Source organism: Convolutriloba macropyga, chromosome 2 (genome assembly GCF_964194025.1).
Source record: "Convolutriloba macropyga chromosome 2, txConMacr16.3, whole genome shotgun sequence".
NCBI lineage: Eukaryota > Metazoa > Xenacoelomorpha > Acoela > Convolutidae > Convolutriloba > Convolutriloba macropyga.
In genome coordinates this window covers 26353800-26375200 of record NC_134469.1, presented here as the reverse complement: position 1 = coordinate 26375200, position 21401 = coordinate 26353800, and the positions used below count along the sequence as shown (strand labels likewise).

Here is a 21401-nt window from a genome sequence, read left to right as displayed (position 1 = left end):
GGTAGTTCAGTCTCTGATGCTGAGGTTCCGTATGGAGTATAAGTTGTAGTTACGCTTTGCGTATTTTGTAATAAATCTCCACGTGGAGTAAGGTTGACGCTTACTCCTGATCTATTAATTACTCCCGGTGATCTTGTCTCCGGGGGGAGTTGTTCTATGGATGAATATGAGATCTCTATTTTGGAATCTATTATAGTTGTGAACAACTATGTTATATAAGCTTGCTGAATATCTAGGTAAAAAGAATTCACGCTTTAACACTTCAATTGTCCGGCCACGAACACGACCGTTTCTTAGCGTGTCTATTTTCGTCTGCAATAACTTTATAGTGTGACTCATTGTCACTCTGCGTGACCTGTCTAGCAGGCGTTGAAATGAACGTTAACAACTCTTTCTCCGTTTGGAGATTATGAATATGTACAGTGCATTAGTTATATAACATATGATATATCGAGTATAAATTGAGTATACGATATATTGAGTTTATAAATTAATACTTTAAAAACGGTTTCGATAATACTGAGCAGTTTCTGTAATTAATTTTTCAGATGGTACCAGTACAAATAGAGTTGAAAAACAAAATTTCAAGTAATCGAGACAATTTAATTGCTCACATAGATTCGGATAAGCCAAAATAAGCACAAAAACATCTACAATTTTGAAACAAAGCGAAAAACTTTAAGAAATTTAGAAAAATTAAGTAAAAGCAATAAAGTACAATAATGGGTCAAAAAACACTAAAATGGCCTTAAACCGAGGAACTAGTTGAAAAACCTTGAAATTAGCGTAAAACTCCCTTCAATTAACACAAACCTTTCTAATCGTTAAAAAACCTGAAAATTATAACTTTATTCTAAAATAACTTTTTAGACAACATATACAGCTTGAAAGAGCCGCACGTGAACAAAAAAATCCTCGCTTAGCAAAATTTTTTTCACAACTCCTTTTCCCACTCTATTCCAAAAGAAGGCATCAATTCTATGTACTCTTATGTCTCCGCTTTTCCATTTTGTTCACTAAAATAATTTTTCAAATTCCGGTTTTCTTGCTCGCTCACTTATCAAAAAACATCCCCGGAAGAACTGTCGACTCAAAGATATCTTAGACAAAAAACAACTTGTCGATTATCCAGTTTCTGATCGCAGTGAGCTTCAAAGAGAGAATACTATCTTGATTGAATAAAAAAATTAACTAAAAGTAATTCTAATCAATTGATTTTTTAATTTGTAAAAGTACAAATACAAAGGGAAAACAATATTTCAAGTAATTAAGACAATTTAATTGCTCAAAAAATTTCGGACAAGCCGAAAAAAGCACAAAAACATCTCTAATTTTGAAAGAATGCGAACTGTAGGAAATTTAGGAAAATTTTAACAACTGTTCGCAATATTTTTTGTCAAAGTTTAAAGAATCAATTTTTGGGACCAAATATACTGTATTTATTTCTAATAGAAACTGCTCCAAGCATTAAGCTTACATTCCGTTACAAGTAAAAATAATAAAGTACAAAAATGGGCCAAAAATCGGCAAAATAGCCTTAAAACAGGAGAATGTTGAAAAACCTTCAAATTAGCAAAAAAACTCATTTTAATTTAAAAAAAATTGGAAACGCTATCAAAACAACCTGAGAATAGTAATTTTAGTAATAGCCTTTTAGACACATAGAATTTTCAAAAAACAAAATAAAACGGCTTGAAAACAACATCGCTCGTCCAGCGAAAATTTTTTCACACCTATATTTCTGGCCCTGTTTCAAAAAAGGCATGAACAAAAGAACCACCCTCTTTTTTCTCCACTCTTCAAATTTGATCACTGAAACAACTTTTTCAAACTTTTCACTCCCTGAACTTCCAGTTTTCTTGCTCAGTCACTCATAAAAAAAACCATAGACTTTTCGAGTCTTAAGAATAGATCACCATAACTCCTCTTCGAGTCGTAAAAAGACAGTTCAACTTAAACTCACAGCCATTTAGTTTGAGAGGTTTCGCAGTTAAGAAAATTGATGTTTACTAAGCTCGAGTCCCTGATCGTCCCAAATTGTCCACCCAATTTGTCTCACTCGTCCATAGTGCTTCATAGGGTTTTCGTCGTACACATCAATAAATCCTTCGAATATGGCTCTGGCATAGTTATAATTAAATTTATCAATCTGAAAATCCTCTTTATTACCACCTGGAGGAGTCATGAAGGTGGGATTCTTTTGGAGATTTTCCTGAAGCCAGAGAAATATTTTTGTCTCTTCTGGGTACTCTCCTTTTATAACCCCATCGCTCCAGTGTCTTCGCTCAGAGGCATCCTCTATGTACTCTGTATTTTGGTAGCATTTAAGTTCTTTTGTTCATTCGACCAAAAAACCCTTACTCAATAGGAACGAAATGTATAAAAAAACTAATCGCCTCAGAAAATCTTTAGAGTTCTGCAGCGAGTGAGTAAGGGTTTTCAATTGTTATTATTCTCTTCAATTAATGAATTCAAGCTCCGATCATTTTAGCGCCCGTAAAATCATTAAAAAGTTACCACTTGACTCGAAAAGCTGACAAATCCGAACTAAAAAATCATAATTAGGCTGCCATCATTAGACGTGAGTAGTGGATAAAACAAGGGATTCAACCACCAGTAAAATTTGTCCCTTTCTCCTAACGCTAATCGCGCATGTCGAATCGGGCCAAAATTTACTGTTTGTTGAATCCCTTGTTTTATCCACTACTGTATATTAGCTCTATATTCACTTCTTTTATATTTTAAATCTATCATTTCTTGTCTCACTTAGTGCAAATCACTAGTACAGAGTTAAGCTGGTAATTAACTGTTATCAGACGGATCCGTGAAGCGGTTTCACCGATAGTTCGGGTTCTATCCCCACCGACTCCGGTGGACGTCCCCAGATACTAGTATAAAACTAATCAGTGAAACTGCTTCGCAGATGAAACCGTGTAAAAAGCACGTAAAACCAACTTGCGAAAAAACTTGAACAAAAATTGAAAGAAATATTAAAATAATAAAAATTTTCATATATCCCCTAATCAATATTTAATCAATTTAAAAATAAAACTTTCTGTCTCACTTGGTGTAGTGGTTAAATCATCGAGTCTAGTTAAGTTGCTTTAGCAAACGGAAGGTTTGGGGTTCCTTCCTCACTGACTCCAGTGAACGTCCCCGACTCTGATGAATTGCAATAAAACTAAGTGAGATAAAAAAACCAAATTCACAGTTCTTAAAAAGGATGATCCCTGCTGTGAGACTGTATATGGGACACACTGTGATGGGTATACAATCAAAAACACTGAGATCGGTGGAAACACAGTGATTAGTGTTTTTCTATGTCTTCTTGAATATTATACTTATGAACATGCTCTCTGAATTGATTTCTAGTGTGACCATATCTATATCTATGAAGATAAATACATAGTCTACATTTCCTATTTCTAAATCTATATAATGATATATGTTTATAAACTTTACACATACTACATGTTAGATATTGATCAGGATCAGAATAATGATATCCCAAATGTTCTATATAATCTTTCACTTTAACCATATTTTTACAAACATAACAAGAATACTATAATTCTTTACAATTATTACAACATTCTTTCCAAGGTTTATTTATACACTTATCGCATTTCATTTTCATTTTTCAAAAAATTATTTTTTGATTATTTCCCTAAAAAAATACATCATGTCTCAATCAACTAATACTAGTGTCATAAACTTCTGCGATGTCTGTAATATATCCTTTGAATCAAAGAACGGTTTATACAGGCATCAATCATACGATCTCAAACATAAGGAACTATTGGAGAAAATGTTTGAGTCTGAAGAAGAGGAAATCTCGGAGAGGGTGTATAATTTGGATGAAGATGATTATATTATTAAAACTAAACCAGCCACCAAAGCTAAAACTAAAACTGAAGAGAATATCTACACCAGAATTAAATCGGCGAAGCCGTTTCACGGATATGAATGTAAAGAATGTCATGAAGAATTTAGAAGTAAAGTAGCTCTAACTACTCATTCATATAGTCACAATCGCATGTATCTAGAAAACACAGAAGACTTCGATATAAACTCAAGTCAGAACATGAGAGAACTTTATATTACTGATAAAGGTGGGAATAACATTGAAGATATAGATGAAGCAACTAATTACTCTTTAGAAGAAAATAAAAACTGTTACCAGTTCAGAAAAGTTAAGAATTTTAAATATAAGATCACGGCTGAATGTGATTATAAGAGAACCAAAGAAGAAGTTAAAACTACTAAAATATTTTTCAATACTGATTATATTAATAAAAATGCAATATATGAATATGGTGACTTCAATCGGTGGCTAGATCGCCCAAATAAAAACAACATTAAATACTATTATTGTGATAGGTGTACCTATTGGTTTAACTCACAAATTAAATATGATAAACACGAATGCAACAACTCATTCAAACCAGAGATTGTTTGTCCTAAGAAAAAACATATTACTTTTGTAAATGAACACAAACGTCAGCATTTAAAAAATATAATAACTGCCGATATAGAATGTTGCATTGTTGATCCGCGAAGCGGTTTCACCAATGTCTCAACTAATGATTTAAAATATGTAATAGTTGAACATATTCCAATAGCTGTGGGTTACAACTGGCAAGGTAACTTCAAGCACTACTTCGGTCTAGGCTGCATCAAAAGATTTGCTAGAGATCTGTTAGAAATGGAAACTGAGAATAATTTCAAACATAACGAAAAGATGATATTCACAGAAGAAGGTAAATTATATCATGAAACTAATAACACTTGTCATATCTGCAGCAAAACATGTATTAAATAAGTAAGAGATCATTGTCATGAAACTGGTAAATATAGGGGACCAGCATGTAAAATATGTAATCTAAGATACAAACAACAAAACTTCCTTCCAGTAATATTCCATAATGGCTCTGGCTATGACTTCAACCTACTATACAGTGAACTCTTCAAACAGAATAATGATAAAAGAAAAGTCGATAACATACCACTAGCTGCTGGTAAATCTAAGATGTTTAGCATTGGTTGTCTCAAATTCTTAGACAGTTATAACTTCTTAGCTATGCCTCTAGATCAAATGGCAAAGTTATACGGATGTAAAACTAAAACATTATATCCATATGAATACTTTGGTTTAGACTCCTATAATAATCTTATAGGTAATCTAAAAAAAGAAGACTTTAAATCCTCTCTACATAATAAATTACCAACACAAGAGGAAGTAGATAACTTTAATAATGAAAACAGTAATAAAACTGGTAAAGATCTAACTATAGAGTATTTACAAAATGATGTGGAAATATTAGACTATTGCATGAATGAATATGTTAAACTAAGTATGAAAGAATTCAAGCTCAATCCACTACATTACGTTAGTCTCCCGGGTTACAGTTTTGATTGTTGGTTAATGTCAAGCGGAGTAACATTAGATACATTACAAGATAAACAAATGCTAGATGATTTTGTTGGAGCAAAGAGAGGTGGTATATGTGGAATAATGGGTGATAGATATATAGATAACAGTGATGGTAAGACCATATGGTACATAGACCTAAACAACCTATATGGTTACGCAATGATTCAAAAGTTACCTTATAAGGACTTCCAGTTTACTACTACTACTTCTCTAAATCCACGAAGCGGGTTCCTCGATGTAATATTGAATACTCCAGATGATAGTGATCATGGTTACTATATAGTTTGTGATATTGATTATACTAATGAATGTAAAGAGAGAACAGAACAGTTAGCACTAATGCCTAATAAAAAAAAGATAAATGATAATGAATTGGGATGCAGAGAAAGAGAGAAAAGTAAAGCAAGAACAGAGAAATTAATCTTAGACCAAAACAACAAAACAGAATATATGGTTCATTATAGGATGTTAAAGTTCTATGTTAAGATGGGAGTAAAAGTAACAAAAATACATAGAGTAATTAAATTTAAACAAGATTATATATGTAGCGATTATATACAAAACAATACAAATAAAAGAGCAACAGCTGAAACTGAAGCAGAAAAGGATGTGAGGAAAATAATGAATAACTCATTATATGGAAGAATGTGCATGAATCCTCTACACTTCTTTCAAAGCAAGTTCTTGCATGATGAAGAAAAGATAATGAAAAGTGTAAGTAAACCAACATTTACGAATATAACTAGATATAGAGATTATAGCCAAATAGAATATATAAAGAAAAAAATAGAATATGATTCTCCAGTATATGTAGGTGTTACTATCTTAGAATTAAGTAAATTACACATGTATGATGTATTCTATAATATTCTACAACCATCCCTCAAAGATCTAACACTTCACTATATGGATACGGACAGTTTCGTATTAAGTTAAAGTGAAGGTAAAGTTAGTGATGAGCATATGGACTTAAGTAATCTAGACATACCTATAAAAACTAATAAAAGTTTTTAGCACGAGCTGGGAAGTAGGATTATTGAGGAATTTATAGCATTGTCCCCCAAAACATATAGCTTCAAAAATTATCCCAAAAACACTAAAGAAAAAGGAATAAAGAAGCATAAAAATGCTAGGCCCATAGATTATTATGATGCATTAATGAATAATTCACAGAGAACAGTAGATGAATGTAGAATACAAAAAGTTGGCGATAACATGACAACAACAAAAACAAGTAAGATAAGTCTAAACACATTTGATGATAAAAGATTTTATGTAAATAATATTAAAAGCTATCCTCATGATGAGAATCTATATCTATTCAAAAGAGATTTAATAAAAATGATCCGCCAAGCATCAGTGAACGAGCAAAGCTCGCGGTTTACCAAAGTGCTTCGCAGATCATTAGATGGAGACAAAGACCTACTGGTTAATAATATTCTAGAACTAACCATTAATGATGATAGAAAGTTAATTGAAGTTGCTATTATATTATATAACGAGCTTTGCTAATTTTTATAACAAATAATTATAGACCTAATTCATTCATTTAATCCATATGGTTGGTAGTTAGTTTATTATAAATCATTATCTGAGCCATATATTTTTCCATAGTGTCTCCCATGATTGTATTCTTATGTAGTTTAGCTCCAGCTATTATATTTTTATTATATTCTAGAAATTTTATTATCTTCCCAGCCCCATCTACATATTTAGAATAAGTTGAAATTATTAAATCATCATGATTTGGTTCCTTAATATGATCGATAAACTCATCTATAGTATTACAACGTCTTTTACAAGCTAAACATCTTTTTAGATTAAGAGAGAAGTTGTTTTCATTATCCATTTTTTTACTCTTATTATAATTTTTCAATACATATAAAAAGACTAAACTAGATAAACATAGAATTAAACAATCTAGAAAAACAAAACAGAAGAAATAGATTAGAAGATAAGTTAAAACAAAAAGAATATTATGGTGAAATAGAAGAGTTATCTGATCCTCTAACCAAAACTATCAGTGAAACTGCTTCGCAGATAAACACAAACAATGAACAGAATCTAGCATTAAGTGAACAAACATTAAGAGCTATAGATTGGCAAAATTAAGAGTTAGATAAACAAACTAAAATGATTGGTGAAACTGCTTCGCAGATCGAGCAAGCTGGTTCCCAGTTTAATGAAACTGCTTCCAAGATGGGTGAAACTGCTTCCAAGATTGGTGAAACGTTAAAGGGGACCATAAAGCAAACTCAAGATATAGCACCAGTTTATGTTGATACAAAAACAGCCAAACTTCTTCATGACATGGGGGCTCAAACTAATCCTCAATTAAAATTAGAACTCGTAGATTTACCTAGTAGGAGATATAAAATGAATGGTGTTGATATAACTCTAGAGCAGGGTGCATTTTTAGTTAGGGATAATGTATATGAGTTTTCAGAAGGATTTACTGATTTTCTTACTAAAACAAATGTAACATATGATGATAAGGTTGAGGATGATGAAAACAAAATTAAAAGGTTTTTAAAGGATATTAGATATGATTTAGGAAAAGGGGATAAGAAAAGCGCTAGATATAGAACAATAAAACGTATAATGGAGGTAAGGGATGATATATTTGGCAGGGGATTAAATGGCAACCCAAATAATTTAGTAGAAAGACTAGAATTATTAATACTAGAAACAAAAGCTGGTCATGATGGGTTATATTATGAAATGCTAGATATATCTAAGCAACTATTATCTATGAATATTATTAATCAAAATCAACTAGATAATTTTGTTTTTAATTATGGTAAATAGGTGAAATCATGACTACGTCCATCAGGGAACCTGCTTCGCAGATGACTATGTCCATAAATAAAACGTTAGAAAAACAACAACAACAACTAGCTAAAGAAGTATTCAGTCCTCAAATAACAAAGTTGAAAAACAAAGAATAATACCACTATATAAAGATGAAACATGGTCAGCTGATTTAATTGATAAGTCATCTCTAAGTAAATACAATAATAATTATAAGTTTATATTAACAGTTGTAGATATATTCACAAAATATGCAAGGGCTATTCCTTTAAAGAATAAATCTGGTTTGTCTATAACTAATGGTTTTAAAACAATCCTATCAGAAGGACGAAAACCAGAAAAATTATGGGTAGATAGAGGTAGTGAGTTTTACAATAAAACATTTAAATCTTTACTTAAAGATTATGGAACCGGCAAAGCCGCTTCAGGGATAGAGCTGTATTCTACTTATAGTGATTTCAAGGCTGTGTTTATAGAGAGATTTAATAGAACATTATTACACATAATAAACAAACCAATGTTCATCAACGGTGATGGTAATTGGGTAAATATATTAAATGATGCTGTTGTAACATATAACAATAACATTCACTCAACAATTAATATGACACCAGTTGACGCTTCTAATAATCCTGATAAAGTTAAATACTATATCAGTGAAACTGCTTTGCAGATTAATTCTACCAAAGCAACACCAAAATTTAAAGTTGGTGATTAAGTTAGAAATGCAGATAAACGTAATATCTTCTCTAAAGGTTACACTTCTAATTGGAATAGAGAATTGTTTAAAGTGAATAAAGTTCTAAAAACACATCCACCAACATATAAAATAGAAGATATTAATGGAGAGATAATAGAAGGTAAATATTATGAACAGGAACTATTGAAATCCGAGTTTGATTTTGAATCTAATAATAAGGTTTTGGAATCATTAAATATAGACCTATGGTTCTAAGCCGGCAAGCCGGATTTATTTCTTAATATAAATAATGACAAGAAACAGATTCAATCAAGCGAAACGTCATATAAGGAATGGAAACAACTTAACACTAAGTAAGGCTCGTGGGTTATTCCTAGAAGATAATGATAATATTGATATGAAGGATACCTATAAAATTAAAAATGTTCATCCTCCAATAGATGAAAAAGATGTTGTTAATAAAGAGTATTGTGACAATAACTTAGTATCCTCTTCTAATAAAAAAGACATTTTAAGTAGAAACATAACTGAACTAAGAAAGGGTGATTTTGATAAAGTTACAACTAAAACATTACAACTAAATTAAACACAAGTTAATGAAGAATTAATTAATGAGTTTATTGAATCAACAATAAACTCATTAATAAAGTTGCTGCAGATACTATCTCTAAATATAATCAATTAAAGCAAGAATTTGAATATAATAAATTTAATCAGAATATAACTAACATACAACTAGATGAAATGTTTACTAACGGTCTGAGAGAAATGAAAGAATACAATAAATCTCTTAGAGGTGTTATAGTACAATATATAATTGCTATACTTTTACAAAGTAAGTTACTTGATAATAAAGAGAAAGACAGACTTGAGATGCGTTATAGTTTTAATCAAGAAGATATAATGAAAGAAATAGAAAGAATTTTTTACTAATGAAAATAAGCAAAGCAATGACCAATCCAACAGCACCGAGTGAGAGATTCCTATATCCCAACTTGTCAACCGTTAATGAACAATAAAAAAACGAAAAGATTCAAACTAATAATAAATTTAACAACAATATTAACATTATAAAAGATATAAGAAATTTTTATGAAACTGAAACTAATAACTATAATAAGAAGTTAAGTAGATATAAGAATTATATTAACATAGCTGAGATAACAGAAATAGTATTATCATCAATAGCAACAACTGCAACAGCAACATCAGTTTCATTAACAGGTATAGGATTAGCTTATTCTATACCAACAGCTTTTGCTACAGCAACTGTTTGTGGTTCATTATCAAAAACAATTAATACTAAAATTAGAAATAAAATTATAAAGTATTCACAAATGTATATTTCAAGTAAACAGTTTAGTGATAAGTTTAATAAACTATATACTAAATCAATGAATGATAATAAAATAGATAATGATGAGTATAATGAAGTTGTTAAGTTATATGAAGAACATAAGAAGAGCAAGAAGAATAAGTTGAGTATTTTTTTTAGATTAAATTTAATAGTGTTTAGTAACAATAGTATGTTTAGTAATAATAATATTAGTATTAATATTTATTGATAAATATATAATCATAATCTTAGTTATAATCATAATCATAAACATAATATAATCATAATATAATCATAATCATAATCATAGTTATAATCAAATAATTATCTTTTCTTTGTACCTAAGTATAACCCTCTTCCTTTTTGTACTACTTTTATACCTTCACCAGTAGTTGCAAATTTAATTAAATCAGGTGTAGCCGCTAGAGCTGCTTTAGGCTTTCTAGATGCAGCTGCACTTCCTATTTTACTTGCTTTTTCTAATGCTCTTACTGGATTATTAGCAACCTTCTTTCCAAAATTAACCGTAGCTTTACCAACACTTTTAAAGAAATATTTAAGTCCTTCTGCTTCTTTTGTTGCATCAGATACTGTCATTGATTTATTCCTTCTACATAAAACACAATTACCTTTTAACATTTCAGTACCTTTTGAAGTAATAGCTCCTCTTATATTAACAGTACCACTATAATTTCTACCTCCAACACAATATGAATTAGTTTTGAACTTATTTAAAAGACTCATTTCTATATATAAAAAATAATGGAAGTTAAAAAGTATAATCCTTTTGTTGTTAGTAAACCCAAGCCCAAGCCCAAGCCCAAGCCCAATCCCAAGGTTAAGCTTGAAGCTAGAGGCTTGGCTCTAGAGAATAAAAAGAAATTAGACATTATTTATGCTAAAGGTTTTGTTAATATTAATAAGAAATAGTTGGGTGTTAACAAGAGTAACAAGAGTAACAATTAGAGCTGACTAGCTATAAATATAAGTATAAGTATATGGTTATGTATAAGTATAAGTATATAATTATAACAATAACTATATTATACTATAATTATAAATTATCGCTAGAGTTATATCTAAAATTATAATTATCGCTAGAGTTATATCTAAAATTATAATTATCGCTAGAGTTATATCTATGACTTAAATTATATCTATGACTTAAATTATATCTATGACTTAAATTATATCTATGATATTATAACAACCATCTTATTACCATCACTATTAACACTAATAACCTTTCTAGTTAATACTAATGCATGACATATAACATCTGCAACTGCAGCACTAAATTTAAAATTAAGTTGTATTGGTCGTGGACCTATATGATCCCTTTGATATCTAGTATCGAATACATATATTCTATAATTACTTTTGAATGTTCTATGATTTATATATGGTTTTATATTATGTGGTAGCCCATTATAATCTTTATTAAAGCTAACAATCTCTTTAAAAGCCTAATTATAATTATTGGTTCCATAATTAATATTCATTCTATCCTCGGGATAAACTCACTACCAATCTTACAATAACATTCAGTAACATTCATTACATCAAATGTACTTGCATCATGAGTTTGCTCATTAACATTAATATTTTCAAAACCAACTATAATATATTGTGGTCTTTCCGTACCACTTTCCATACCTAGATCAAACAAGAAGTTAGTAGCATTGGGTACATTCTTATAAAATGTCTTTCTTTCATAATAACTAAAGTCTACATTATTCTTTTTACTTAAACCCTTTTGCACAATAATTCTATTATCATTACTAGGATCAATACAAGGTACACACCATGATATATCTCTAATTTCTATATTACCATCATTAGCAACTGCACCAGGATTAGCATTAACTCTATATAGAGCTCTATCATTATTATTCCTTTTTAATAATAGTTTAAATCCTAAACCATATATAATCTTTTCTAAATCATTTATGAAACCAAATAGATCACTCATCTTAATCATCATATACATATGACCTCGTTGTGCAGCAATATGGTCACCTTTAAGTTGACTATCTCTATTGCCCTGATTTCTAACAAAACCACTCTCATATTCATCACCAGTACTTGTTAATAACTTATACATCAATAGATTAGGATGACAATGATCTATATATTCAATAGTCCTACCACCACTAGTTTCAAGCTTAATTGAACTAAACAATGCCATCATACCATAATTAACTAATCTAATATTAGCATCATTAGCAAATACACCACCAGCATCATCTGATACAACAAACTCTTTCTCTAGATATGAATCACGAAAATTTAAGTGATTCTCTTCTCTATTGAGTATGATATTAATGTTAGTATTAACCGTATTCATTGTTGCCAGATTATTAGGTTTATATTTTATAATCTTACTTTTGTGTATATCATTATTATAACTATAAGTTGTATCCAAATTAAAATCCATTTTTATTAGATAAAAAATGACAGACAACTTGATATTATATGAACTACAAAAGATACATGAAGCTTTAACTAAAACTAAAGAAGAGCATACACTTAACTTTAGAATGATAAAACCAACAGAAAAGTTTAACTTTAATGAACCTATACTTAATACAACAAAATTAGGTTTCATTAGATTATCTGTTTATAATTCGGTGTTTAATGTGAATAGGAGAAACAATCAATTCTTAATAATACAATCAATTCTTTTTAATAATAGTTTAAATCCTAAACCATATATTAACAATCAATTCTTTTTAATAATAGTTTAAATCCTAAACCATATATAATCTTTTCTAAATCATTTATGAAACCAAACAGATCACTCATCTTAATCATCATATACATATGACCTCGTTGTGCAGCAATATGGTCACCTTTAAGTTGACTATCTCTATTGCCCTGATTTCTAACAAAACCACTCTCATATTCATCACCAGTACTTGTTAATAACTTATACATCAATAGATTAGGATGACAATGATCTATATATTCAATAGTCCTACCACCACTAGTTTCAAGCTTAATTGAACTAAACAATGCCATCATACCATAATTAACTAATCTAATATTAGCATCATTAGCAAATACACCACCAGCATCATCTGATACAACAAACTCCATCTCTAGATATGAATCACGAAAATTTAAGTGATTCTCTTCTCTATTGAGTATGATATTAATGTTAGTATTAACCGTATTCATTGTTGCCAGATTATTAGGTTTATATTTTATAATCTTACTTTTGTGTATATCATTATTATAACTATAAGTTGTATCCAAATTAAAATCCATTTTTATTAGATAAAAAATGACAGACAACTTGATATTATATGAACTACAAAAGATACATGAAGCTTTAACTAAAACTAAAGAAGAGCAAACACTTAACTTTAGAATGATAAAACCAACAGAAAAGTTTAACTTTAATGAACCTATACTTAATACAACAAAATTAGGTTTCATTAGATTATCTGTTTATAATTCGGTGTTTAATGTGAATAGGAGAAACAATCAATTCTTATATGCTAGTACTGTTATAGAAGATGATGAAGCTTTACCTCGGGCTCTTAGCTCTGACCCTAACCTTAACCCTATCTCTACCTCAAGCCCAAACATTACATCTATACTCAATCATAATTATAAAGGAATCCCATTGCTATATTCAACTATTACATCGGGAGCATATGAGTTAACTGATATAGCAGAATTAATAAAAGAAGAAACTGATGGTAATGTTATAATAGAACCCAATAAGAATACGATGAAATGTTTAATGGAAATAAAACAAGGAGCACTCAGCTTTGATATAGAAAACTCACTAGCCTCATTACTAGGATTTAGAAAAAATAATTTATAAAAAAGGTAGATATAAATCTCAGAAAATTATTGATATTATGGGTTTTAGTACTATTTATATTCATTGCAATATTATATCTGGAGCTAAAGATAATGGTATAGATACAGACATACTATATACCTTTAATCTAACAGAACCACAAGGTTACTTGATAAATATTATACCAACTCATATCTTATATCAAAATGTAACTAGAGATAGAATAGAATATATAGAATTTCATATTAAAGATGAGCATGGAAGACCTATAGACTTTAATGGTGATGTATTAAGTTTTACTTTACATTTGATTTAGACTTATACTTGTACTTAGACTTAGACTTATCTGCGAAGCAGGTTCCTTGATACTTAAACTAAACTACAAAACTCTCCGATCCCAATTAATTCTTAGTTTACCATTAATATTTTTATTTTTAGTTATATCAATGACAATATAATTATAAGGCTCTTTCCATACCTTATTACATATATTAGCAAAATCATTATAACTAAGTTCAACATTATTAAAGAAATCTTGATATATAGATATGCGGACTTTACCTCTTTGTTCAAATAAAATAAATAGATTACAGTTCTCTCTAACACTCTGCCTATCCAGAGAGAACAGGTTTTGATTAAGATATATCATATTGCAATTATTATGTCTACCTCTACAAAAGTATTCATTAATAACTGGTTCTTTGGCTCTAACATCATCGAATATCATTAGTTTATTTAAGTCTGGGTAGTTTATCGGGAGATGGTAAATCTTTTATATCTTAAATAAATTCAACATCTGCTTTTGGGTTTATTCTTTCTATACCATGGTACTGATCACCAGTAGGTCCAATGATGTATAGCTTATCAAAGTATATACTAGCTAGAATTAGTTTTTTCAATAAGAATGACTTACCACATTCACTAGGACCAGATATTATACATCTAAAGTTATCTGGGAATGCGGCTTCAGTAATTATATCATCATCATTTAACCATGAATATAGATCATCATTTATGTTTACAGAGATCGGTGAAACCGCTTCGCGGATACTGTTAGTAGGACTATGGGACTTCGTCCATGTTTCACCATTGTTATTAGGTTTAAACTTTTGATGGGACTTCGTCCATGCTTCGCCATGAGGCTTCACCCATCCGGGAACCGGTTCCACCGATGTTTCACCATGTTTTTCATCCAATATATATAAAAAATTATCATTATCATTATCATTATCATTATCTTTAACACTAACATTATCATTATCATTAACATTAACATTAACATTAACATTAACATTATCTTTATCATTAACATTATCTTTATCATTAACATTATCTTTATCATTAACATTAACATTAACATTATCTTTATCATTAACATTACAACTTAAACAAAAACACTCATTATATATTCCTGGATATTTACATTGATTAACTAGAATATTCAAAGCACTTTTAAATCTAAATCCTCTATCAATAAGATAGATCATATATAAACAATAAGCCCCACAATAAGATTCATCATATTGTTGTATTCTTTCATTGGAGCCTAGATCAACATATTCTTCTAAAAATAAAGTTGGAGTTTCTACACCAAAACTATCAAAGTAATATGTTGGACCACCGGTGTAACCGCTTCGCTGATCTTCTCTTCTTATAACTAAAACCCAATGCGTACCTTCAGTTGGATGTAGATTTACAATAATGTTGAAGAAAGGATCCCTGATACTATCTGGAGTTTGATCTCTCTTTACAATCTCAATTGGTGTTAGACTTATATCTTTACCTATATCTTTTATTCTGATATCACTCATAGCATTATTATCAATATTAAATTTATTGTTGAATTCCTCAAAAGTTAGGATGAGCATTTTTATATATATATATAAATTTTATATATAAAAATGGAAACAGGTAATGCGGTTTTTATTTTTATTATTATAATTGGAATTTGCTATATAATATATGATTCAAGACCAAGTAAATATACAAAACTAGAAGAAAACTTTGGTGGACTTATGAATAGGAGTCTAGTTAGATTTGAATATGAAAAGTCACCATTACATACTATTGTTTATGGTGGAACTGGTACAGGCAAACATATTTTATTAGACAATATTTAAAATTATACTCAGTCCAAAATCAAGATCAAGATCAAGATCAAGATCGAGATCAAGTTCAAGATCAAGATCAAGATCAAGATCAAGTTCAAGATCAAGTTCAAGTTCAAGATCTGCAAAGCAATTTCACTGATCAAGATCAAGCTATCTAAAATTATAGTTATAGTGTGTAAAGATGACAGAGACTAGATAGATCCTGAGTCTAATAAGTTTTATACTGGGTTTAATAAATGTGATATAAATATGATCACAAAAAATAATATGCATAAATTTCAAAATTGTGTAATAGTACTTGATGATATGGGTGATAGGTTAAATAAGGATATAGGTTATTATTTTACAGAAGGTAGACATTATAATATTCAAATGATTGTAATGTGTCATAAATTAGCTCAAATAATTAATACAGCAAGAATGAGTTGTGATACTATTTTTTTAACAACTTATAATGGACCTGACCTATTTAAAAACTTTAATGAGATATATAAATGTGAACATGACCTCAAAAAAATAATTAGTGAATTATATAGTAACTATTATAATTATACAGATGGAATGTCAGATGAACTTCGTTATGGTATAATTAAATATTAAAAAAAGGAAAATACTTTTATTATTATTAGTAGTAATAGAACAAAGATATATGATTCAAGAGTTGGTTTCCTTGATTTAAAAGCTCATAGTTTAAAAGATGATTTAGAAAGAGAAGACATAAATAAACTTACAGCATATATGAAACCACTAAGGATTAATGCAACAGATAGAAATGTTATTAATCATGATAATTATCAGTTTTATTTTAATAAACTTCTTACTTTAAATAATATTAAAATACAGAATGATGTTCTAACTAAAGAAATGATTATGGGAAGGGTATGAAAATTTTATCAAATATTGGTGGAATTATAGGCACAGGTTTAATTATATTTAGTTATATTTATCCCGATTCAATATCAAGAAATGCTGGAACTGTAGCAATGGGAGCAAGCACAATGTTGAGTAAAGTAAATACATTAGTTAATGTTGGATATGGAGAAGAGTCGGAAGGTGAAACACGAAGCAGTTTGGTAAACCATGAACAAAGTTCGTATACTGATCAGTGTAACTGTGACTTTGTCAATGAAGAGATGGGAATTTTGAATAGAAAGGGAGGAAGGTTTTTAAACAAACTATATATAAATAATGAAGAATTTAGAGAAGAGATTATATATTTAGTTAAAGATGAAAAAGAATTAGACCTTGATTTGATCTTAGATAAAAGATGTAAAACTAATACACTCAATACTTTAGGAAATAAATATTTAGCAGAGTGTATAACATCTAAAGATAATACTAAAGATTTAATTGAAATTATGGCTAAATATTATCAGAGACATTAAAGTTTACCTATTATAAATGCTTTTACAATGTTTAGAGTGTAACTATAAATGTGGAAACATTGCTGTTTTAAAATATCATTATGAATCATTTCATAAAGATAAAACTGATAAATGTATGTGTGGTAATATAATATTAAGTGGTACTTGTGCTAATGATTTTTCCCCATGGGGTTGTTCTTTAAAAAATGAATCTAGTTCTAGTTCTATTTCTAATTCTAATTCTAATTCTATTTCTAGTTCTAACCCTAGTTCTAATTCTAGTTCTAACCCCAGTTCTAGTTCTGGTTCTATCTATGACTATAACTCTAACTCAGATCCTAACCTTATCCCTAACCCTTACCCTAGCTCAGAAGTATTAACTAGATGTTTTAATAAGTGTAATTATATAAAACCACTAAATAATTTTGATGGGGGTAAGTATACATGTAGAAGTTGTACTTCAGCTAAAGTTAATTGTCCATATTGTACTTCTGTTGTGAGATATGATGGGATACGGGCTCATGTAAAGAAACAACATCCAGATATAGAATTGACTAGAGGATTTAGTAGAAATCTGCAAAGCAGGTTTCCTGATATAACTGATCGGTGTAACCGCTTCGCGGATAAAACAATTAATCCTAGTTGGCAAAGTCCTACAGCTGTAAGTCCTTTAGTTATTAACCAAACTGAGGATCTGCAAATTTGTAAATTAACTCCGTTGAGCAGTTTCACTGATAGTTGTTCATGTAAATACTATAATTTTGTATCATTTCTTATTAATAATGGAATAAATATAGAAAAAATAAAAGAAAATATAAATTTATTGAAAAGTATAGATAATTTGAAATAAAAAGTAAAAAAATAAAAAAAATATCAAAAAAGAGGGATTCACTCTTTAAGAGCGAAAAAGAGCGATCTTTTCTACTGGGGATCACTCCGAATAAGAGTGAATCACTCTTAAAGAGTGAAATGTAAATTTTGCTTTGATTTTTTGATTTTTTATTTTTATTTTTGATTTTAATTAATTTTTTTATTGAATTTAGAGCTAATATATAGTAGTGGATAGAACAAGGGATTCAACAAACAGTAAAATTTGGCCCGATTCGACATGCGCGATTAGCTTTAGGAGAAAGGGACAAATTTTACTGGTGGTTGAATCCCTTGTTTTATCCACTACTGACGTGCACTACTTTCAATCATAAAAAATTTCGAAAATCCCATAACAAAAAAGATGGGGAGCTAAAATGTTGAGAACCGCGTGCAACATATGACTTGAGATCATTACAATGTCGTTTATGCTTCGGCCAATCAGACTTCTGACACTTCTTACTGCAGTATTGTGCTACTGAGCAACCTGAGCATCTTTTGAGCTGATTAATATGGTGCCTTGTATTACAAGTTGAGCAGCGAATGCTCTTGTTGACTGACGAGCTGGAGTTCATCTGGAGGTCAGAAAATCTCACTAAACAAACAAGAAAATTTCTATACCAAGATTTCTTTTGATAAATTATTTTTTTCACAACAGATAAACTTTATCAATGTATGAAGTCAAAAGTATTGTTGTTCTTCAAAACAGCTGTCATTCTCAGCAGTTCAAGATTAAGCACCTATAAATAATTTTACCACAATTACTTCCTTGAGTGAATATAAATTCTGTTCTTTCGGCATTTTATATGCGCGCCAAAAATCACCTATATTGTTTGTATATTGCCTCAACTTCAAAAAACCTCCTGATCTTTTCTTCTGTAAAATGCCACTAATCATTCGAAAAAAACTGCTTGATTTATGTTTAAATAAAAACACGCTGTATAATTGATGCAAATCCCCAAATCAAGTTGGCAACAGAAAAAAAAGAGTTCGTTTTCCAGATATGGCATCCAGCCAAATCTTCTACACTTCCTCCACAGACAATGTATCATCAAGGCCACATCAAAACATTCAGCTCACATGAAAAGCAATTTTAAATTTACAAAAGGCTAGCCCAAGCGAAATTTCGTATCAAAACGAAGTACAGGACACTCGAAAAATCAAATACACATACGCGGTTTTTTACGACCCATAATTTAAGAGTTGTAAGCGTGTGTGGAAAACAGTGACACTAGGCTAATTAGGTACATTTTTTTCAAAATTGGTTATATTCCCCACTAGCTTTATTGTGGGGTTGGCTTTATTGTGTTGTTTTACCATGAACACCTAGGAAAATTTTTCTTCAATCGTTTCTACTCCATAATCCACTAGTTTCCACCCTACAAGTAAACCCATTTCCGCGTCACTCATTCCCACTGTTACAGTATCCATTTACCAAAATAAAAGAAAGCCTAATTAGTGATAAATTTCCCCCTTGATGCTATTAGTTGATAAAAAGACAACTAGTGGTTTTACAATCATCCATAGCACTGTTCACAAGAACAACTAAGTCTTGGAATTTGGCCTCAATTATTTACTTAAAAGATTTGGCAATGAGTTTTAGGCTAATTAAACGCTCTAAACGAGGGATATTTAACCGTGAATACTCGTGACAAACAGAAATCCCTACCACAATATTAGTAACTTATTTCCAGGCTTCGCGTAACTAAATTCCATTGTTGAATATATAGCGACCGCCGCTAGGTGACCCCTCATGCGTCACCTAGCGGCGGTCGCATGAGGTGTCAGTCTCATTTATTTGCATATCGCTCCAAAAAGCTGAAAATTGGTCTAAAAATTCTATGAAAATTAAAAGCCTACAACAATTTCCCGCTTTTTCGAAATCACTAAAATTAATAGCTAAAATACGTGGTTCTCATAAATAGGCCATAGAAAAATCGTCCCAATATCAAAACAGTCAAAAGAATTTACATCACATTTCCAACTTTCATGCAAAAACAATTGAATTGTGTTATTGCTAGAATTCAAAAAACGAAATCTATACGAATTTCGAGCAAGATGGCTCGTGCGAGACTGTCCGTAGCACACAATGTTCCAGCATGCGTCTCAAAATTGTCAAAAACTCTTCGTTCTTCTGAGAGGAAGAGTTCCTTTGACTACCAGTTTGCAAAGCTGAAAATGAAGCAATCAATCAAGAGCAAACTTATGTGCGACTAACAATAATATGGAAACTGGAAAACTCAGAAATTGGAAAATTCTTTTCGAGAAAATTTTACCAGAAGTAAAAACAATGTTTTGTTTTTCACTGAAACCTAACAAGAATAATCAACCCAAGAAAAATTTCATTTAAAGAAAAACAGACAGTAATTTGCGAACCAAATTGCGTCGATCAGTTGACACACAAAAAAAGCAAACAAATAAGGGACTGAAAAATATCGCCGAACAGAAAAAATCATCAAAAAAGTGTTGAAGATTTTGTCGAAAATTCTCTTTGGCAAGAAGATTATTTCAAGTCCGCATTATATCACAAACTAGGTGTTCTAAAATCAAAAACAAAATTTTATATTAACAATTTTTTACAATTTAAATAAAAAGAAACCATAAAGCTTCTTTCCTTCGTGCTTACATGACAAAGCGATGAAAGAATGAAGTTAAGGTTTCCAATTTTTTTTTACTCATGTACTGACGTAACTTTTGCACATAATATAATTTAAACCGGTGCAATCCGGAAAAATATGTTTTAAAGTCAGCCGAGCATCAGTTGAGAAGAACCGAGCAGCGCTGAAAACGATAAAATTTTCCATCGTTCTTTTTCTAAAATGAATATCTTTCTCCGTTTTCTTTGATTTAAAAAATCCGATTTCTGATCCGTGTAGTTAGCTTTAACCAAATTTAACTCTTAATAATTTGCCGGACACTGCTTTGGCTAGTATTTTGCGGTATTTTAAAAAAAACTGTTTGTAA

The 21401-nt window shown here is 30.0% G+C and overlaps 2 protein-coding genes across 5 annotated transcripts in view; both read right to left on the bottom strand.

Moving 5' to 3' along the window:
* Positions 1 to 21401, bottom strand: part of LOC142358564 (uncharacterized) — a 319087-nt gene that overhangs the window by 104481 nt on the left and 193205 nt on the right. The window lies entirely within an intron of this gene.
* Positions 1 to 21401, bottom strand: part of LOC142335214 (uncharacterized) — a 56224-nt gene that overhangs the window by 31387 nt on the left and 3436 nt on the right. Inside the window, exons 2-3 of one of the 3 annotated variants that reach the window (XM_075383606.1) lie at positions 18826 to 19032; positions 2011 to 2331 (exon numbers count right to left, since the gene is read on the bottom strand). In XM_075383606.1, coding sequence (XP_075239721.1) covers positions 2011 to 2331; positions 18826 to 19012 — 508 coding nt within the window. In that variant the 5' untranslated portion in view covers positions 19013 to 19032. Of the gene's footprint in view, positions 1 to 2010; positions 2332 to 18825; positions 19033 to 21401 lie in introns of those variants that run through there. The other 2 variants (XM_075383607.1, XR_012758862.1) reach the window with 2 other exon arrangements.